Source organism: Anolis sagrei, chromosome 1, assembly GCF_037176765.1.
Source record: "Anolis sagrei isolate rAnoSag1 chromosome 1, rAnoSag1.mat, whole genome shotgun sequence".
Taxonomy (NCBI): domain Eukaryota; kingdom Metazoa; phylum Chordata; class Lepidosauria; order Squamata; family Dactyloidae; genus Anolis; species Anolis sagrei.
The window spans coordinates 314,070,224-314,092,564 of NC_090021.1; the positions used below are offsets into that span (position 1 = coordinate 314,070,224).

The 22,341-nt window shown below is 37.2% G+C and overlaps 1 protein-coding gene across 1 annotated transcript in view; it reads left to right on the forward strand.

Annotated features, from left to right (window-relative positions):
• TTC8 (tetratricopeptide repeat domain 8) overlaps positions 1 to 22,341 on the forward strand; it is a 41,312-nt gene that overhangs the window by 8,740 nt on the left and 10,231 nt on the right. The window contains exons 2-10 of the mRNA XM_060756910.2: positions 3,789 to 3,909; positions 5,368 to 5,431; positions 6,231 to 6,390; positions 7,314 to 7,403; positions 8,032 to 8,076; positions 12,635 to 12,720; positions 14,363 to 14,450; positions 18,422 to 18,532; positions 20,960 to 21,099. Coding sequence (XP_060612893.2) covers positions 3,789 to 3,909; positions 5,368 to 5,431; positions 6,231 to 6,390; positions 7,314 to 7,403; positions 8,032 to 8,076; positions 12,635 to 12,720; positions 14,363 to 14,450; positions 18,422 to 18,532; positions 20,960 to 21,099 — 905 coding nt within the window. The remainder of the gene's footprint in view (positions 1 to 3,788; positions 3,910 to 5,367; positions 5,432 to 6,230; positions 6,391 to 7,313; positions 7,404 to 8,031; positions 8,077 to 12,634; positions 12,721 to 14,362; positions 14,451 to 18,421; positions 18,533 to 20,959; positions 21,100 to 22,341) is intronic.

Sequence of the window (22,341 nt, forward strand, 5' to 3'; positions counted from 1 at the left end):
AACCCACTGAATGACCTTAGGCAAGTCACACTCATTCTCAGAGGAAGGCAAATGCAAAGCCCGCTCTGAATAAATCTTACCAGTAAAACCCCATGATAGGGTTACCTTAGGGTTGCTTAGAAATGATTTGAAGGCATACAACAACAACAAAATTATGATGAAGAAGAAACAAATGGGAGAATTAAAAAAAACTTATTTTAATTTTAAGTGTTTTGATTTTAAATGTTTCCAATGTAGTGTTCTATATTGTGTCTGAAAAGGGGTCTCTAATTTGTGCAACAGGTCCATTTTACAATTCTAAATCTATTCCTTTACTTCTCTAATCTCATTACATTTTTGATAAAAATTAAGTTACCAGAAAAATGTTGTTGTTGTTGTGGTTGTCTGCTGAGACACTGGAAGTAGCCCAAGAAAGGAGGAAAGCAAAAGGAAACAGGGATAAGGGGAGATATGCCCAGTTAAATGCGCAATTCCAGAGGTTAGCCAGAAGAGATAAGGAACTATTTTTAAATAAGCAATGCATGGAAGTGGAAGAAGACAACAGAATAGGAAGGACAAGAGACCTCTTCCAGAAAATTAGAAACATTGGAGGTAAATTTCAGGCAAAAATTGGTATGATAAGAAACAAAGATGGCAGGGACCTAACAGAAGCTGAAGAGATCAAGAGAAGGTGGCGAGACTATACAGAAGATCTGTATAGGAAGGATAATAAAATCGAGGATAGTTTTGACGGTGTGGTGAATGAATTAGAACCAGACATCCTGAGGAGTGAGGTTGAATGGGCCTTAAGAAGCATTGCTAACAACAAGGCAGCAGGAGACGACGGGATCCCAGCTGAACTGTTTAAAATCTTAAAAGATGATGCTGTCAAGGTGATGCATGCCATTTGCCAGCAAATATGGAAAACACAGGAATGGCCATCAGACTGGAAAAAATCAACTTATATCCCCATACCAAAAAAGGGAAATGCGAAAGACTGCTCAAACTTCCGTACAGTGGCCCTTATTTCTCATGCCAGTAAGGTAATGCTCAAGATCCTGCAAGGAAGACTCCAGCAATACATGGAGCGAGAGTTGCCAGATGTTCAAGCTGGGTTTAGAAAAGGCAGAGGAACGAGAGACCAGATTGCCAACATCCGCTGGATAATGGAGAAATGCAGGGAGTTTCAGAAAAACATCTACTTCTGCTTCATTGACTATTCTAAAGCCTTTGACTGTGTGGATCATAATAAATTGTGGCAAGTTCTTGGTGAGATGGGCATCCCAAGCCACCTTGTCTCTCTCCTGAGGAATCTGTATAAGGACCAAGTAGCAACAGTCAGAACTGACCACGGAACAACAGACTGGTTCAAGATTGGGAAAGGCGTACGGCAAGGCTGCATCCTCTCACCCAACCTTTTTAACGTGTATGCAGAACACATCATGCGATGTGCGGGGCTGGATGAATGCAAAGCTGGGGTGAAAATTGCTGGAAGAAACATTAACAACCTCAGATATGCAGATGACACCACTCTGATGGCCGAAAGCGAGGAGGAGCTAATCAAGGTGAAAGAAGAAAGCGCAAAAGCCGGGTTGCAGCTAAATGTCAAAAAAACCAAGATTATGGCAACAAGAATGATAGACAACTGGAAAATAGAGGGAGAAACCGTGGAGGCCGTGACAGACTTTGTATTTCTAGGTGCAAAGATTACTGCAGATGCAGACTGTGGCCAGGAAATCAGAAGACGCTTACTTCTTGGGAGGAGAGCAATGTCCAGTCTCGATAAAATAGTAAAGAGCAGAGACATCAGACTGGCAACAAAGATCCGCCTAGTCAAAGCCATGGTATTCCCTGTAGTCACCTACGGATGTGAGAGCTGGACCTTAGGGAAGGCTGAGCGAAGGAAGATCGATGCTTTTGAGCTGTGGTGTTGGAGGAAAGTGCTGAGAGTGCCGTGGACTGCGAGAAGATCCAACCAGTCCATCCTCCAGGAGATAAAGCCCGGCTGCTCACTGGAGGGAAAGATACTAGAGACAAAGTTGAAGTACTTTGGCCACATCATGAGGAGACAGGAAAGCCTAGAGAAGACAATTATGCTGGGGAAAGTGGAAGGCAAAAGGAAGAGGGGCCGACCAAGGGCAAGATGGATGGATGGCATCCTTGAAGTGACTGGACTGACCTTGAGGGAGCTGAGGGTGGTAACGGCCGACAGGGAGCTCTGGCGTGGGCTGGTCCATGAGGTCACGAAGAGTCGGAGACGACTGAACGAATGAACAACAACAACTTCTCTAATCTCATTACATTTTTGATAAAAATTAAGTTACCAGAAAAATAAGTGGAGACAAAAACCTTACCTCAAGTTTTCAGCCATTAGGAAAAAGCTATTTATTATTCCTACGTGAAAAGCTCAGTTATCCTTCCCAAATAGCTTTTCAATCATTTTTGAAGTTTTTAATAAACACAGTGAATTTGTCTTGGTTCACAATATCACAAAAATCAATCTGCCACACAATACAACAGTCAACATATATTTATATTTATCAGATTTGGGTTTTTATCAGAGATGTAGAAAATGTATTAAAAAATCTCAGGATTTGTACCATTTAAAAGAATGTGTTTGGGATTTAGTGAGTATGTGTGTTTAAGATACAATCCTAAATTTTCAGTTTCACATTTTACATACAGCTCTCTTCCTTTGAAGCTGCTATTTAAAAAGTATTGAAACCAAAAGGTGGCATGGGCACCTTTTAAAAAGTCAGGTGAGAGAAGAATACCACACACACACTAACAATGTGTTTATTTTTTGAAGATAAACTGTGAGAAAAGTCAGATATAAAGATGGATTGCTGAATTGCATTTAATGGATATGAAATTATTAATTCAAAATAAAGCAAACATATATATTTGGAATTTTTGAAATTGCCTGTCTATAAAAGCAGTCCCCAAGTTACAAACAGGATAGGTTCTGTAGGTTTGTTTTTAAGTTGAATATGTTTGTAAGGCAGAACAAGTTCATTTTTTAAGTGTAACACCAGTCAAAAATATATGCATTTTAGCTTTGGATAGCAAACCCTGTGGTGTTTGAAAATTTGGCTTGTTGTGGAAACAAGGTTTGGTGAGAAAGCTTCAGTGGAGACACATTTTTCCCGTAATAATTCTTTCAGGAGTGAATTTCCCTTTCAAGGAGTAGGTTTCTCTCACTTCCTGTTGTTTCATCCCTGCTCTTAACTATGAATCAGTTGTAAGGTGGATGTTTATAACTGGGGGGCTGCCTGTATATTACTCGTAGTAGAGAGAGAGAGAGAGAGACTTCCTCCTGAGACTTTTGAGACCTCAGCCTTCTCTTGCCTGAAACAACATATAGAGAATGCCCTTTTTGCTCACATACGTGATTACAGTCATCCCTCCAGATTTGTGGTTTTAACTTTTGGCAGATTTGATTGTACATGGGTTTGATTAAAAAGGTTCTAAAAATGCAATGTCTTTATTCACATTTTTTCAAGTTAATGGGGGTTCTGTGCCTCTAATCATGGTAAATGAGGAGACCTGGCTATGCATACGTTTCTTATTTGCAACCCCCTTAATTCTCCAGTGTTAATGTAGAATCCAGCCAACATTTGCTGAAGGCTTAAAAGTCTACTGTCCCATTTATTTTTCACAGAGAGACAAATTTGCTGATCTGCCTCCATAGTATTTGCTTTTTGTTCAATTTGAAAAAAATGATTGAAGTCTCATGATGTGTGCTATTCTTGCTACTGTTGAATGCTTCAGGTTTCATAAGTATCATTGATCTGTTTTGGATGATGCAGGCCGCCTGGTGCTTGAAAGTACGGGCATTAACAGAAATGGTTTATGTGGATGAAATAGATGTCGATCAGGAAGGCATTGCTGAGATGATGCTTGATGAAAATGCAATTGCACAAGTTGCACGTAAGTGAAGTTCAGATGTTATATAGCATGTTGGACCACACTAGTTCATATTGCCTTTTCCAAAACATGACATTATTTCTTTTACAAGAATAGGAAGCTAAATTGATATTATCAATTGATGTTATCTTCCTGTGTTTTTTTCTGTTTAAATTGTTTTGAAACCTATTATTATTATTATTATTATTATTATTATTATTATTGCCTTACTGTTTGTGAAAAAATATCGAAAACAGTAGATTGTGTATATTATTATTATTATTATTATTATTATTATTATTATTATTATTCCTTACCTGCCTCTCTTCATGGCTTGAGGTAGGTGTCACAGAATAATTAAAACACATAAATATTGTAAAATTCCACAAATACACATATTAAGATGTATTTATATAAAATACATTTTAAAATACACAAAACAGAGATTAAACAAAGAATATCTGTTTAAAATTCATGCTTAAAAACTGGCTGAGTAGGCCTGCCAAAAGAGATAAGTCTTTAGATGTTTTTAAAATGTCAACAACTCACTTAACTGTTGAAGCTCTTCTGACAGGTCGTTCCACAGTCTTGGGGTGGCCAATGAAAAGGTCCTCTGGGTGATGGTTGCCAGTCGGGTTCTGGCTGGTTGGAGTAACCACCCCCCAAAGGACCTAAGTTTGTGGGGTGGAATGTACAGGAGAATGTACAGGAGAAGGCGATCAAAACCAACACCTTGAACTTTACCCAGAAACGAATTGGCAGCCAGTGGAGTGACTTTAGGATAGGTGTAATATGCACACCCCTAGATGTTCCTGTAACCAATTTGACAGCCATATTTTGAACTGACTGGAGTTTCTGCAACTTGGTACAAATATAAGCCCAATGTAAAGCACATTGCAGAAGTCCAACCTTGAGGTTACCAGCACATGCACTATCATCTTTAAGTCCTCCAAGTCTTGGAAGGGACACAGCTGGCGTATCATCTGAAGCTGATAGTATGCACTCCTGACCATCACATTTACCTGGGCTGACATTTGAAAGATAGATGCAGGAGCTCTCCCAAACTGCAAACACAGTCTTTCGGGGTGGGGGTGGGGTGTAACCTCATCCAGAACTGGTTGACACACCTCCATCCAGTTTCAGTTTGTTTTTCTTGATCCAGCCCATTACCTCCTCCAGGCAGTCATTCAGAGAAGACACACTATCATTAGTTGAAGCAGTTTTTGAAGGCATGGAGAAATATATTTGGATGTCATCATACTGATAATACCCTGCCCATGCCTACAGATGATCTCTCTCAGCAGCTTCATGTAAATATTTTAAAAAATAGGGATAGAATGGCACCTTGTGGAATACCACACAACAGCTCCATATTTGAGGAGCAGCTATCCTCAAGTGCCACCATCTGGAACCTTCCTGAGATGAAAGGAGAAAAATGTGAAGAGTAATAAGAACATAAAATGATATAATGTCTTTTTATAGGTCCTGGTACTTCACTGAAAGTCCCTGGAACCGGTCAGGGTGGAGGTCCCAGCCAGGCTGTCAGGTATTAAGTTCCCTAATAAAATTAGCTGGTCATTGTGCTTTATTTTTTTAATTCCAGGATGTGGAACGAACAGTCTTTAGGCTGCATGTAGCTTGCAGGCATCTGCCAAATTTGAAATGTTTGGGGGAAAGAATCACTCATAATTTCCTCAACTGCTGCGGGGAAGAATAATTTGTCTTGAGCAACCCCAAATACTAGAACCTGTTTGTTTGTTTGTTTTCAAAAACTAATGGGGAAAAAATGAAGAAGTAAAAAAAGGATTACTTTGCAAGTTCCTGCCTCAATTTTTAGAATTAAGGAATGGTCTTACCATTTAGAATGAAAATCAACACATTTATTAAAGCAATTAAATTAAAATATTTATACTTCATTACATTTTAGGGGAGGAAATCAAACGCAATCTATAACCTGTTAGTGCTATATAGATAAAGAAGATAGATTATATAGATTCAAGCATACAACTATAAAGAAAGTAAAATAAAATAAAGAACAATGTGACATAAAGGAGATGCTTTATTAAACTTTAGATGCACAATATTTACATTTCATACATTTTAGAACATTTTTGCAGTGTTATATTACAGTTAGTAGCTCTTTAATGAGATCCAGAATTTCATGCAAACTCCATTGAAATGCAGAACTGCTAATGCTGCAACGTAAGATGAAATGAAAGTCAGATTTACCCATGGGAGACATACCTCTTGTAATGTCTCTAGACTACCATATGTAGTATTGACTTGTTTATAACAGTAGAGAATATCATTTGATGCATGTTTTCCGTTTTTGTTGATCATTTCAGGCCAGTGACTCAGACAGGGAGGCCCCTTACAGGATTTGTAAGGCCTAGCACACAGGGTGGAAGACCAGGTACGATCGAACAGGCTATAAAGACTCCAAGAACAGCTCATACAGCCCGTCCAATGACTAGTGCTTCAGGAAGATATGTGAGGCTTGGAACGGTAAGAAACAGGAAAAAAAGAAATGGGAAGTTCTGTTGATACTGTATTTCTTGATTCAAAGATGCCGTTTATTGTAAGACGCATGTGTGTGTGTATATATATATGTGTGTGTGTGTGTGTATATATATACACACACACACATATATACATACTGCCATTCTAAGATGCATCCCATTTTTAGAGATGTTTATATGGGGCAAAAGGTATGTCTTAGAATTGAATAAAACAGTAGATGCCTGTCATTGTAATGTTTGAAAACTTGGAATGTTTAAGAGCATATGTATACATTAATTTCAAACAAGAAGTTGAGCTTTGTATCAGTTTTATTTTTTAATTTATTTTTCTCTTTGCCGTATTAAGGATTTTTAAAAAATCTTTAGAAGATTAGAAAATATAATACAAAATAAAATGTTTAAATAAATAATACGGAATATCTATCAGTTCTTGGTTTTATATTTTGTCCACTTGCAAGTAGACATGCATAAGGTTGCATTGTGAAGATGTAGTCTTAAGTAAACTTGCAAAAAAGTAAGGCAGAAGAAATGAAGGAACAACAAAGAATAGCTTTCCTCAATAGGAGCCTACCTTGTTTGACACAGTCACACACAGTGGCTTTCCTATTTCTTCTAGAAAATTATTGTATGCTGATTACAATCTCCCCTTTTTCTGATGGACCAGAAGCAAAAAAAAAAAACCAAAAAAACCCCCAAAAAAACCCACAAAACACAAGCTTCATAGACTAGAGCAGGAGTTTGAGCAGTTCAGTGACAAAACTCTGACAATTTCAGGTGTCAGGTCACAAAAGGTGAATTGTCATTCAAAACTAGTGTTGGAGGTATCTCAGAGAGCATTTAAAATGTCATTTTTCTTTTGATCATTCAGAGATGTCAGTCAGCACTTTTCTGGTTTCTTTGCTCTTGCAGGCATCTATGCTTACCAATCCTGATGGTCCCTTTATAAATGTTTCTAAACTGAATTTAAATAATTATGCTGAAAAACCAAAGTTGGCAAAGGTACGTGTTTCCTTGATATAATGTTCCTGTATCTTCTGAAATTCTTTATCCTTATAAAAGCAGATTCTTAGTTATTTAGATATTTCAGTTTGAGGAACAGTTACTTTCTAGCTGCTTTTGATTTAAGAGATGTATTTCTCAACTGAATGGGGTGGGAGTGATGATGAAGAAGAAGCTTGCTTTTCCTGAAAACCAGGGCACAGGTTTGTAGAGATGCTATGGATAGGCAAGGAAAAAGGCTTGGTCTTCAAAAAAGAAATGCAAATATGACCATTGCTCCATTGTGGACAATATGGAAAGTCCAGTATGGGCTTTCTGCCCCGTTTTTGTTGTATCCCCTTCACCACTCCAACAAAAGTTGTGGCTGAATTAGTCTTTGCTTTTTCGTGCAAATGAAAAAGGATTGTAAAAAATGAAAACAGGCAATTCTATTCTCCTCTAATAATGTATGCACCACTTTCTGCTCAAAATTCTTCTCATTTAGAATTTTTTCCTGCTGTGGTAAAACCATAGGCAAATGTTCATGTGAATTTTTTACTGCAGCAAACAATTTGTGTAAATGATGTTTGTGATTTTTATGTGGGCTACTTGACTGATTAAATGGCTTTTGTCTGTCTTTTCCTAACAGGCATTATTTGAATATATTTTCCATCATGAGAATGATGTTAAGAATGTAAGTCTGTTTGTCTGTTTTTCACTTATGGATTTTAATGTCACAGTTGTAGTATGATGGCTCCTTAACTTCTGTGAAGCTTTTAAAAATAATGCTGTTATTACCTATGGTTTAGGTTAAGAGATGTTTGCATGAGGCACATCCAGAACACAGTCATTCAGATTTCCCCATTCTTCTCTGTCCCATTTAAGATTCTTTTTGCCTCATGCTATTATTTCAGAAGATCATTAAACTTTCTCAAAACTTTCAGGAATCGGCTATATTGTGGGGTTAATCCAGGAAAGTCTGATTTTCAAGTAGTTCCAGTTGACTGTCTCTAAATCTATCCCTGCAGTGATATGTGTATAGTAGAGTTCACTTAACACTATACAGTAGGGATATTAAAGTTTTCTGTATAGGGAAATCGATATATTAAAAAACTTTCCATGTGTATGTAGTTGCAGTAATAGTTTGATTCTTTACAGTTTTGTGAAAATATTTTTGGATACTGGGTATCGGTACTATAATACAGTATTAAAAGAGGAAACATCTTTAATTGGTACACAACCCCTAAGCAATTTCCAGTGAAAAGGAAAATGATAACATAAAAGATAACACACAAATGATTAGCTGTTTAAAAGTAACAAAACAAAAACAAACCAACTCCAGTATACACACAGAACACAGATCATAATTATTTTGTTCTTGTGGGTTTTTTCGGGCTATATGGCCATGTTCTAGAGGCATTTCTCCTGACGTTTTGCCTGCATCTGTGGCAAGCTTCCTCAGAGGTGAGGTCACCTCACCTCTGAGGAAGCTTGCCATAGATGCCATAGATGCAAGCGAAACGTCAGGAGAAATGCCTCTAGAACAGTGGTTCTCAACCTGTGGGTCCCCAGATGTTTTGGCCTTCAACTCCCAGAAATCCTAACAGCTGATAAACTGGCTGGGATTTCTGGGAGTTGTAGGCCAAAACACCTGGGGACCCACAGGTTGAGAACCACTGCTCTAGAACATGGCCATATAGCCCGAAAAAACCCACAAGAACTGAGTGATTCCGGCCATTAAAGCCTTCATAATTATTTTCATAAATACCTGCATTTCTTCAATTCTAAGACACCATTGATTGTCAGACCCATTGATTTCAGTATCACCAACATATATGAGTCTATATTAAATCTGTGGGCCTGTTGGAGAGGCAACAGAAGGAAGAAGTGTGCATAGGGCAATTAGCAAACATAAAGAACCATCTAGCTGAGGCTGATGGCAAAATAGTGGGGGACTGGCCAAGCTGTTTCGGCTGGGGCCCTTCCTCCTCCTCCTCCACTTTTGGGGGCCAACTCAAAAGCCTCTTTTGGAGGCTTTTGAGTTGGCACTAAAAATACATCTTTGTGTCAGTGGAACTGCCAAAACACGTATCCACTCTATACTTACCCCAATGGCTAATGGTCTCTTTCCCCCCACCCAACTCTCCATGGGTCCTTGTCATTCTCACAGTGAGCTATGGGACTTTTGTGTGCATTTCCCAGGACAAAGAGGCTTATATTCTCTCTCCACTTTGTCCTTTTGGGGGACATCAACCTCGCAGAGGTTGCCAGCTCTTGGTTTCACAGGCTGTCAGAAAAAATGTGATTCTACCCTATTTTTAGAGAATCAAAGAAATATGGTACTTGTTGCACTGTAGCCCTGGAACACCCAACACCACACAATTTTCAGATAATCCAATAAGTAAAAGTTTATTAATAAATATAAAAGGAAAACAGCAAGTCAAAAAAGAAGCTGCAAAAATACAAAATGTATTTCCCAACGAGATCAAAAGTTCATCAGCTGGCATCAAAAGACAATCCATAAAGACTTGAGTTAACACAAAGCAAATGAATACTTAAGGTATTGTTCAAAAGTTATATCCATAAACATGAAAAAAGTAACACAAGAAAGGCAAAACCTCCAAGAACATGAAGTCATCAACAGGAATCAAACCAAGAATCTTGAAATACAGGAACCAGGAACTTAGGACTAGAAACCAGGAGTTGTTTCCCCTTTTTTACAGTGTTGTTCCCACTAAAGGCCTGAGAGCCCCAAAACCACTTAAAAGGCCTCAATCCCTCCCATGACATCACTTCGCACACACCTGCTTTTTCTCTCCTTATCTCTAAGCCTCTGAGAAAAATGAGTTTGTCTTGGTTTTGCATTCTGCCTCCTAATTTCAAAGCGACTTGATCTGGAAAAACCTTTGTCTCCCACATTCTCCTCCAAAGGCCACTCTGGCTTATTTTCATGGGAACTGATATTACTTTCTCCTGTTGCCTGGAAATGGGCTGGAGATTCCAAAACATTTCCCTTCAGGCCCCTGCTGTTTTCCACAGACTCCTCGGAAATTACAGGTTGCAACCCATCATCCCCTTCCTCATCCTCTGAGCACTCAGAAAGCTCATCCAATGCTTGCAAGGCTACAACAGTACTTTAAATAACCTTTGGGAAAGCATGTAAAGCTAGCTTAACATACATCTGATGTGAGCAGGCATCCATTTCTTTCAGAATCTCACTGTTCATACTGGAAATAGTTTTTCTGTCTTTGTTTTTTCTTGGAAATTATTGGAATCGCTTCAAATAGAACGATATATGTGAGTTTAGCTGAATATAAGTTTTCTGCCATAAGCAGCTAATCAGATGGTGGCACAGGCACACTGGAGATAATTGAATTTTAGTGATGTTGAAAATGCAGTCAACAATGAATGAAAGGCTTTGAAATGTCATATTAGAATGCCAGGACATGCGAGATCAAAACTGTTTCTACATTAAGTTGACGCCTTAAGGAAATAGAAATTTTTAACATAATTCCTATCAGAACATTTAGTCCTCGAGTGACAAAGGTTGAATTCTTTGAAACAAATGTTGTGTTCTGGCATCAGCAGCTGATTTCATATATTTCAGGATTTTTTATGAAAACCATGGAATCATAGTGTTAGAAGATACCCCAAGGGCCACCTAGTCCAACCCCAGTCTGCCATGTAGGAAAACACCACCAAAGTACCCCTAACATGATGGCCATCCAGCCTCTGTTTAAAAGCCTCCATAGAAGGAGACTCTCCAAGGCAGCGTATTCCACTGGAGAACAGCTCTAACCATCAGGAACCGTCTATCAATTCAGACTTTAATTGTCCTCACTTCAGTATAGGGAAAGCAAATCGGCATTTCTATGTTGATTTTCTTCTCAGGTTAATCATGAGCATTGGAATTAATGTGGGGGTGTGGAATGGATGTGATTTGTTTATAGTTCTCCACAAAATCCTGAAAGTGAAATTGAACACATCAGTTTGTACATGGATATCATATGCAATTCTTACTCATTCCAATATTATAAAAATGTACTGTCTATGAACCTTTGCTCTTTCACTTATATTAATGGACAAATGAATGCTTGTCAAGGCAGGACATTGTAGAGGGTCAATTCCAATTATATTGTCAACACATTCAATTCCTAGATATACTGTTGCAAAAAGTAATATCATTTTCCATAGAAACAAGTCACAGTTAGAAATAGTGGCCAATTATACAGTCATACTGAGAGCAATTTGGCAGTTACTGCTGGAACAATTGTTTTGGAGAAAATCTGTTTAAATTGGTACCAGCAAAATTGTACCAGCTAATGTTGGAAGCAATAAGATTTTTCAGGCACTGAATTTCAGGAGATGCTTTGGAGAAGAGAGAGACAAAATCACTTTATTTTTCATCAGCAAATGTAAAGGGGCTTTTTAAATTTTACTTCTTTCAAAAATTGTGCTTTGAAATTGAATAGAAACATTGGAATTAGGGTAAAATTTATAATTGTGAATAAAAAATGACAATAATATTCAAACAATGCATAGTGGTTTCTTTCTACTGTTCTACCATTTTGGCTCATTGGTTTGCAAAATGGAACTGCAATGCTGTATCCCAGTGAAGGTTAACTTCAAAAGAGGTTTTCACTCACTGCGTCCTTAATGAATGGGTCACAGAATTTTTCTTCTTTACAAAAATTTATATGGCTTTTAATGTCTTATTCGAAATTAAAACACAGTTGCTTAAGTATGTTTCTAAACTATAGTGAAGGAAGAAAAAACTTATTACAGGCGGATATGTATAATCCATTGTGTATTTCATCTTTCACCTGTAGACTGCTTGTCCCACTCAGAATAAAATGTTGTGTGGTATCAATAGTTCATTACACATCCTTTTTAAAATTAATATAGGTTTACTCTTTCATTGTTCACATAGACAAGCAGAGCTTATAAATGTCTGTATTAATATGGAAAGCTAAAATACAATCTGATTTAGAAATGATTCCATTGAAAATGTGAAAGAGTTGTTTTTGGCCCCTTAACAATTGGTTATATAAGGTAAAGGATGGGAAAGGAGTTGTGTTATTAAAAATGCATTGTCTGCAAGGTCTTACAACAAGAATTTATGACTTCTTCTTTTGCTGTTTTAGCTTACATAATATAATAGAAATAATGCAAAACACTCCTAGATCATTTATGTGATATTTTCTGTGGTTGGGATGGCTCTCTCAAAATTAAAGCTTTGTTTTTCCTCCAAGGCTTTAGATTTGGCAGCATATGCCACACAACATGCCCAGTTCAAGGACTGGTGGTGGAAAGTGCAAATCGGGAAGTGTTATTACAGGTAAACATCTTACTCTTTTTAAAACTTAAGATTTAAGCTCATCTGCATTGGCTTAATACTTGTTCTTATTGGTACCCTTCCTTGGACATAAGATTCCTGCTTCTTACTTCCCCTTACAGCATGGTTTGAGAAACATGATTGCATCTCGCACCTTGCTATCTTTTCAGTTATATCCAAATTGAGTAATACAGTCTATCAGATTTGGGGATAGGAATCTCTTTATCATAACAGTTTAGAACAGTGGTTCTCAACCTGTGAGTCCCCAGATATTTTGGCCTTCAACTCCCAGAAATCCTAACAGCTGGTAAACCAGCTGGGATTTCTTAGAGTTGTAGGGCAAAACATCTGGGGACTCACAGGTTGAGAACCACTGGTTTAGAATATGAGGTGTGGGAGAGGTAAACAGGCTCCATTAAGTCCTGTAAATATTGGTTCATAGCCGTAGTACATACACTGACTGAATTCAACTCCTATGGTAATTCAACCCCTATGGTATAATCTGAAGAAATTATTTGAATTGTTTTTAAACATGGTTCCGCCTCTCTCTGCAGTTGCCCACCCTCTTTTGAGCATGTTGACAACATTTTTCATTGTTTAGCAAAATTGGATCATGGATTATTATTATTATTACTATTATTATTATTATTATTATTTCCAAACTGAATCAACAAAACTATGAGAATATTAAAACCTGAAGCTAGACTGGTAGTTTCTACAAACTATAGGGCTTCTGTCAAAAAGGGCTCTCAATCCAGATGTGGCTGACAAGTAGAAAGTACTCTCGATTCATCTGTTTAGGAAATTGGGGTAGGGAACTATATCTGTTTCTGAAAGAACTGGTAAAACAAGTTGCTGAATGGAATTGTTATTATTTTCATCTCTGTTAAGAGTACTGAAGTGAACGTGGGGTTGGTGGTTGAGGAATGCCACACTTCGAGTTTAACTAATTTATATGCAGATTTAGTCTGGTGAATGAAAGAGAATTGCAATTTTAATAGTGACTTTGTGTGGCTAGTAAAATGATTTTAAAAGTATCTAGCAATGTGTAGTGACAGTAGGGGGGTAATTTCTTACATTTTTGGATGTCCTGGCCTGTTTAAGACTAAGGGGAGAGACTTTTTTTCCAAAACAGAATGACGTCTAGCTTGCGGAAAAGCTTCTCCTGGCTAAGATAATATCAATGGGTCTTCAAAATAATATTAATATTAATAATTATTTTATTAAAATAATAACAATGTATTGAAATCCTCCTCCATAGGGCATCTTATAAGCAAAAAACATAGGGGAATTTCAAACTCTACTTTTCTCTAAGAAATTATATCATAAACATGGGAGGAAGCAACCGATGCACCAAGGTTCAATCCAGGTTCAGTGGAGGCCATGTTCATTTCCTAGATGGCAGAGTAATGGCCTATTCAAATTAAAATATCATTTGCATGTTTTATGTAAACCTAATGAATACATTATGCAGTTTTTAAACCACATCTTTTTGTAATCTCACTGGAATCATTAAGAATTTACCAGTGTGAATATTTTTACTAAAAATATTTGATATGTCCAAAATAATATATATGAAATATTTAACATACAATTTCCTCACTAATGCTCACTTTTGACCTACCTTCCCTTTTGTTCTCTCCAGGCTAGGATTATATCGTGAAGCAGAAACACAATTTAAATCAGCTCTCAGGCAGCAGGATATGGTAGACACAATACTATATTTGGCAAAAGTAAGTGGAAATTATTTCAGATTAAGATTTTGAACTACAGTCTGACATGAGAGAGAGGACATTTTTCAATTTGAATAACTTTTAATTCATCTTTTATAACTTTGTCAAAACCTTTGCTTTTCCTGTTAAATGTTTCATTTGTTACTTCCTGTTTCTATTTCTCTTGTCTGTATTTCTTTTCAAAGACACTTTTTCTTTATCACCCTTATTATAAATGCATAGATTTTGTAATTTTAAGGCTATCTAAGGTTTCCCTGAAACAGTTAGTCATATTTGGCTATTCTGATTGGGCTGTGATTTGGTTTGGCTTGATTCAGACATGACTTGACCCAGCTTGATTTGGACCCAAGTAACAATTCGGAAATGGTTTATCTGCTACTGATTTGCATTCAGTATCTGTAACTTTTGAGGAGGGGGTGTTCAGTAAAGTGCATGAAATCTGGATGCATGTAAGCCACCTTCAGTGAAGATTAACTGCGAAATTACAAACGGGTCCAGAAGTTTTTGTACTAGCTACTTTTAATATGTAATATGTTTAATTTGTAAAGTGGTTAAAAGTTGATAATTTGTCTGCTGATTTGTCCACTGCGGTAATGTATGTAGCATATACTGGTGTTTAATTATTGATGTCATAACTGTTTTTAAATTGCTTTATACTTGTCTTGTGATGTTCTGCATTGATGTTGTTAACCGCTTTGAGTCGCCTGAGGGCTGAGAAAAGTGGTAAAGAAATAAAGTAAATAAATAAATAAATAAATATGTGTGCATCTTGTTCACAAAAACTGTATTTGTGTATATTGGACTCACACACATTAAGTAAAGACAAGGGATAAAGGAAAGAGAATGAATATTTCTACTAAACAACATAAGATGAAATCAAATTTAATCATGACCTAAAAATAACTTAGGCCAAAATTGGGAAGGAATAAAGCAGGTAAGAGAAGTGTCACTGTCTAATAAAACTGCTGCTCAAAGAATACTGTGATCAACATAGATCACAAAGTATTCAAATAAATATAGTATGTGTATTAGACATAAAGCAATCCTTTGAGACTAATGGGGAGGAAGAATTTTCTAGCAGAAGTTTTTGTGAACTATAGTCCACTTCATTCGATGCATGAAGAAAGCCTCTGTGAACAGACATATATTAACTTGTGTGTGTGTGTCAATATATGTGTATGTATGTGTATGTGTGTCAATATATGTGTGTATGTGTGAGAGAGAACCACCCCAAGTCCCTCTGGGGAGAGGGGATGAGATATAAATAAAGTTTATTATTCATAGGTTTGCAATACATAAGTGCTCTATTAGCTGCTTTTCACGGCGATCATTAAATCAGTACTTAACACCATTCTAAGATATGTTTTATTTCTATTACTTTTCATAGATACAATCATTTGTCTGTCCATAGAGACTTTACTCCATTCTCTGAAGTCCATAAAGCTTATGCTAGAATGTTTTTCATCCTAGTTAGTTTTAAAGGTAACACAGGCTTCTTTTTTATGTTTTAACAAATATGGAGAGTAAGGAAGGATTGGACTGGATTGGGATAGGTAAATTCATAGTTGGGTAGTTTTGTATTTACAAGCTCCGGTAAATACAAAGCTACCAATACAAAACTACCAAATTCCTAGAAAACTCTAAAACAAACAAATAATTTCCCCATTTATAAGAATCAACAAAATAATTCTCTGCACCATCCTTTCCCCAATAATAATGATTGGAGAGTGCTTTTGCCTCAAGCCTAGCTTAGCATTTTATTTTTATGATAGTGTTTTACAACCTTTTGGAGACATATTAGCTGACCTTCTTTTATTGTGTGCTGAAATCCAGATTGCAGAATCAAAATGGCAGTTTTGGTTTTGATTTCTCTCTACACCTTTCACTATTACTCTTAAATGCTGTCTGTTATTCTCATCAAGGTACTTACAGTTCTTGTTCATATAATAAGTAGCACATTTCCAAAACCTCACCATCACTGTAGCTACAGCTGTCTGTCCTTTGCCCTTACACCCAATATGCAGTCATACCTGTTGCTTTCCAGCCTTAACCAGCAAGGTACTAACCAGGTGTTAGGTATCTGGCACCATGTTTATCAGTTCTTAAATTAGCTGTTTACAAAACATTTCATTCTGAACTAATTTTGAAGGAACCACATTAGCAAGTCTTCTTAAAAAGTTCAGAGGCTATAATGTAATCTCAATTTATGTATAGATTTGTTACTGAAGCTGTTCATGGAAGGATGTGATTATGAAAATCTGTTGAAAGAATAAGTTCAGATAAAGAAATGAGAACAAGCATGACAGACACAATGAATGTATTCAAGTTTTTATACAAATATTGGTTGAGACAAATCCTTTGGGAATTGCAGTGCAGATTATAAACATTCATCTATAGTTAATGCTTTGAAGCATTCAAAGTCAATATAGTGTTGACGTCTAGGTTAGAACTTATGTGAGTGAATTTGTGCAGTGAAATGGCCTTAAAGCATCATACATTGAAATGGCTTTGATATGGTCAAAACACATCTTAAAAGATGACAGACGCCTAACAAGTCACATTTATTTCTGCTACCAGGAAACGTGTACTTTAAAAGACAGCAGGAATTATTTGGCAAATTTGTTATGAAGATCCTAATGTTCTTATTGCTGTTGTTAATTAATACAAATTTCAAGGTGTTCTGTGGTCTTTTAGTCACATAATTCTCGCTGTAAATATGTTTAAACTGATGCAGTTGTCTTTTCAAGAAAGATTTGCCTTTCAGTGCTAAATTTTACTGCAATTGTCTATAAGAAAGATTTACTATTATAACCAGAGTAATCCATCTCCTTTCTCTTGAAGTTTGGTACAGCTTGTGCCATTTTGTGCTGTGCTTTATTGCCTATCATGTGGATGAGAGCACCAGAGACAGCTGGCTTTCCATTCTCTATCCGATGTTGGCATTGTGTTATTTATTATGCTATTTCACTGGAAGGAATGGTCTTAACAAATTGTGCTCTCACAAAATGTATTTAATACTATGTGAAAAGGCAGTTACAGTGAAGAAATAACTTGAGTACTAAAATCCGTAGATCATTCAGATGCTCTGCCTCTTTTCATTGCTTAAGTGTAACAGAAGGGCCTGGTTTGCATGTGCATGGAAGAGTCAGCAGCATCTCATTCTTTTTTGAGATCGGATATCCTGAAGCTGTGGCAGTTGCCTGGCACAGAATCTGAAAAAAGATGCACATGTTGGAAGAAAAGCAAGCCAGCTTTGCAAAATGTCAGATCACCCACTGACTTTCCTCATATTATAAGTTACTACTGGCCTGGTCTATTTCTCTTTTCTTCAACATTACTATAAAGAGATTATTGGAAGATGTGACTTGTGCCTCATCCTGACCCACAAACTATATCCTGTGAAAACAAGCCGTCTTCATAAAGCATCTCATTTGTGCACACTGAAAATAGTTAAGATTAACTATATGTACCCTACCTCTGTGAATGTTTAACACAGCAAGTTAGAGTTAACTTAAAACAAAAGCAAACACTTCCAGTCTCTCCATAGCCTCACTGGAGAAATAAATCCATTTCATAATGTTAAATTATGATATAATGTTATGGGCAGACCAACTCTGTGAGCATCCCTGTCATTATTTCACATCATGTTTTGGTGGAGGTAAAGAAGCACTCAACATAATAAGGACATCAGAACAGATTGTATTAAACTTTATGGATGACTATGCATGAACACACCTTTTTTGGTAGCATTCCAGTGTGTTACAACATTGAATGCTGCTCTGTGAATGAAGTTATGGATTTCTGAGGTGCATTTGAGTTGCTCTCTGGAAGGTGTGGGGATGCAATGTAAATTTCAGTGTTTCACCTTTGCTTATTATGTGATTGTATAGATATAAGTAGGCAAGGTAAAATGTTTTAGGTGAATAACAAATCCAGATTGATGTAGCTGCACATGTTACTTGTTCGCTCAGGTATATTCCCGTTTGGATCAACCATTGACAGCTCTAAATGTTTTCAAACAAGGATTAGAACGGTTTCCTGGAGAAGTCTCCCTTATTTGTGGTATTGCGAGGATTCATGAGGTATGCAAACCAAGCTTTTGCCTTTTTGAAAAAGACTGATTTTCAGTATGTTCACTGTTGTCCTGAGAAATGAACTGCATTGGTTTCCACTATATAAGGAGAGGAGTAGGGACAAGACCAAGATCAACTTTGCCCTTAATTATAGTGATGTTGGGAGTCAGAACATCCATTCATCTTGTTCAGCGATTTCCAGGCTCTGGTCCTGCAGATATTTTGGACTTCAGCTTCCAGTACTCTCAGCCACTTTGGCCAGTGGTCAGAGATTCGGGAACTGAAATAAAACACACAGAGCACCAGAGTTTGGGAATCACTGATATGATCCAATCTGGGATCTTATACATGTTGTAACTCATTAGTGGGCTATAGATATAATTTTAACTGGAGCAGTGACATCTGCTGGAGTAGCATGCTGTGTGTAATTCAGTGTTTGAGATGAATCCATGTATAATCAAGAGAGCATTACTAGACAGTGACATTTATATGTCATCTGTCTCGAGTTATGTTTCTCTCACCTCCCTCCCCCCAGTTTATCAATGGTATTTTTCAAGCTGAGTAGGAATCATGTGACCTGCCAGAGGATGTTCAGCTTCACCTGTTTAACTTTTCTCACCATTGACTATACTGGCTAGGACAAATGAGAGCTACATCTGGAGGGCTTCTTGATTCCTATCCCTCATTTAAAGCGTGACTGATAAGCTTCAGCTTAAAGAATTTTGACTGTCAATGTCTCATCCCCATCATTGCTTTGGCCTTTGTGGCCAGGCTGTGAGACGGTCTGAATTGTTTAGATTCATTAGGAGGCAGCAATTAGACTGTCCTGTACATTATTTTATCGCAGGTTAACCCTCAGTAGTGAAGATAGTACATTTAAATTCTCAGTTAAGATTGGCTTTCACATGATCATTCCATTTTCCCACACTGAACTCAAGGTGGGCATACATGGCTATCCTCCTGACTTATATTCTTGTGAGATGGGTCTGTCTGTATGACTATACCAAAGTTACCTGATAAATTTCATGGTGAAGTAGACACTCCAAGTGTGTATCTACTCTGTAGAGCAGTGGTTCCAACCTGTGGGTCCCAGATGTTTTAACCTTCAACTCCCAGAAATCCTAACAGCTGGAAAAGTGGCTGGGATTTTTGGGAGTTGTAGACAAAAAACACCAGGGGACCCACAGGTTGAGAACCACTGCTGTAGAATTAATAGTTTGATGCCACTTTAACTGTCATGGATCAATGATATGAAATCCTGGATTTGGAGGTTTGGCAAGGCATTCTTTGGCTCTGGTGGTTAAAATCTTGAAGCCTTCTGCTCTGAAAGAGATCAGTTATAGCTACCTACTGTTAGATGCTACTGCAGGCTACAAACTCATTGTAATCAACCAAATTTGATTTATGACAGCATACCAAAAATACACATTCTCAGAGTTTCCTTGATACATGGAGGTTTGACAGTTTGACATGTGGTAGAGACTGGCAGACACACACACATATATATACACACACACTTTTATTAATATAGAAAGCATTTTATATCTCACTTTTCCTGCTCAAGACAGCAGACCACAATGAGATATATTGACACTGCATTACTTTATTTGTCTTTTCTTTTGTGAAGGCTGTAGGGAATGAGGATAGAGCAGGCATGGGCAAATTTTGGCCCTCTGGGTGTTTTGGACTTCAACTCCCACAATTCCTAACAGCTGACAGGCTGTTGGGATTTGGGGGAGTTGAAGTCCAAAACACCTGGAGGGCGAAAGTTTGCCCATGCCTGGAATAGAGCCTGTTCTTTAAATAACTACCCATGCTGTTTTAAAGCTCAATCTGTATATGCCTACTCAGATTACATTCCACTGAGTTCAATGATGTTTACTTTCAGGTAAATTGGTATATAATTGTTGCCTTGATTGGCCTGTCTGTGACTTCCAGTTCAAGAAACAATTCTTTCAACAGCTCTTTGGAAAGCTTTCAGTCGCAATTGACAGAGTAGATTGGGCCAACAATGAGGAAAGAGTATGTTTTCCATGCTACAGGAAACTGATGCTATTATCTTGTACTGTTTGCCCTGTGGCAGGCTATAAATAGCAAAAGAATCCCCGTGACATATGGTTGTTTACTCTGAGCAGGCTTGAAGAAAATGTCTTGAATCTAAGTTAAAATGGCTGTTTCATGATTACAGTATAAGTCATTAATACATGTGCATGCATTTTCTGCAGTATACTTGGGTTCTGCTAGTAAATGTAAAGCTGAAGAGATAAGTATTTAGATCATAATACATTACATACCATAGTGTCTAATGTAACTGTAAAGTTAGTCTAATACATATTTCAAATAGTCTACTTGTTAATTGATTTCAAAGCTTATTGTTAAAGTTATGCACCAGTCAAATGATTTTACAATTTAAATAAACTTTTTAATTTCTGATAGGAAATGAACAACATTTCTGCAGCTGCAGAATGCTATAGAGATGTTTTAAAGCAAGACAATACTCACGTGGAAGCCATTGCATGCATTGGAAGTAATCACTTTTATTCTGACCAGCCAGAGATAGCATTGCGGTTTTACAGGTAGTGTATCTGTGTGTCATTCTCTGTGCTTATGTAGGCACATAGGTGTTTTACAGCCCTTAATGCTAGTATTTTGAGCTACTCTTACTGGCCATCCATTTCCATATTTGAAGATATGGCAAACAATATTTCTTTTTCTGTTGCTATTTTTGTTCTTGGTATTATAATTGATTCTTTTGTCAGAACACCTTTTTGCTGTTGCACTATACAGTAGTTGCCTCCAGACAGAGAGATCTTCTCCTTATGCTTTGCCTAGCAGCATTTGCCATCCCTACTCTGAGTTTCCTGATTTTCTGACTCCTCAGAACAAAAGCAAGCAAGACTAGCTTTGCTTCTTAAGAAATGACATTTCTCTCAATTCCTTAAAAAAATGACTTAATGTTTGAATGCTGGACAAGATTAGTTGGGTCCAGAGTATTTGAAAAGCCTTATCTCCCAATATGTGCCTCCCATTCTCTAGGACCTGCAGTGAAGGCTCTCTCAGTCCTAACCACTATTCCAGGTATCTCTTGTTCAGACATGAGAGAGAGCCTTCTTGCTTGCTGCTCTCAAGTTATGGAACTCGCTTTCTTGGAAGGTCTAGTTGTATCCCTCTTTGCTGTCTTTCTTCTGGCAGGCAAAGACCTATTATTTAAATGTGTTGTGGAAGATATAACTTTTAATGGGGAAAGGGGATGTGTATTTTTATTCTACTACATTTTAAGGGCCTTTTAATGCTGCTTTTATTTTAAATGTGTTTTGTACTAAGACTTGTTTAACTGTACTGTGCTTCTAAAACATTGTATGCCAACTTGGAACATTGTATGCCATGCTGAGAAAAAGGTGGGATATAAATAAAATAAATAGGTCAAAACCTCATGTGAAAATAGGAGCTTTTAAAATAAACATGTCAGGTAATGAACAAAGTCTTGCTGATGAACTCTTGTCCTATAATAAATATATTAATGCAAGTCCCCCGGGACTTTATGAATAGTAGTTTCCACTACATCAGTAGAGTGTTCCAGAACTGCTGCAGTCACTAGTACTTGATCCTAATGGGGAAAGGTAATGGTGATTACTCCAGAAGACAGTTTTGGTCCATCTCTGTAACAGATTAGAGAGATGGGCCAAAACTAACAAAGTTAACTTCAACAGTGACAAATGCAAGATACTCCACTTAGGCAGAAAAAAATGAAATGTAAAGATACAGAATGGGGGACACCTGGCTTGACAGCAGTATGTGTGAAAAAGATCTTGGAGTTC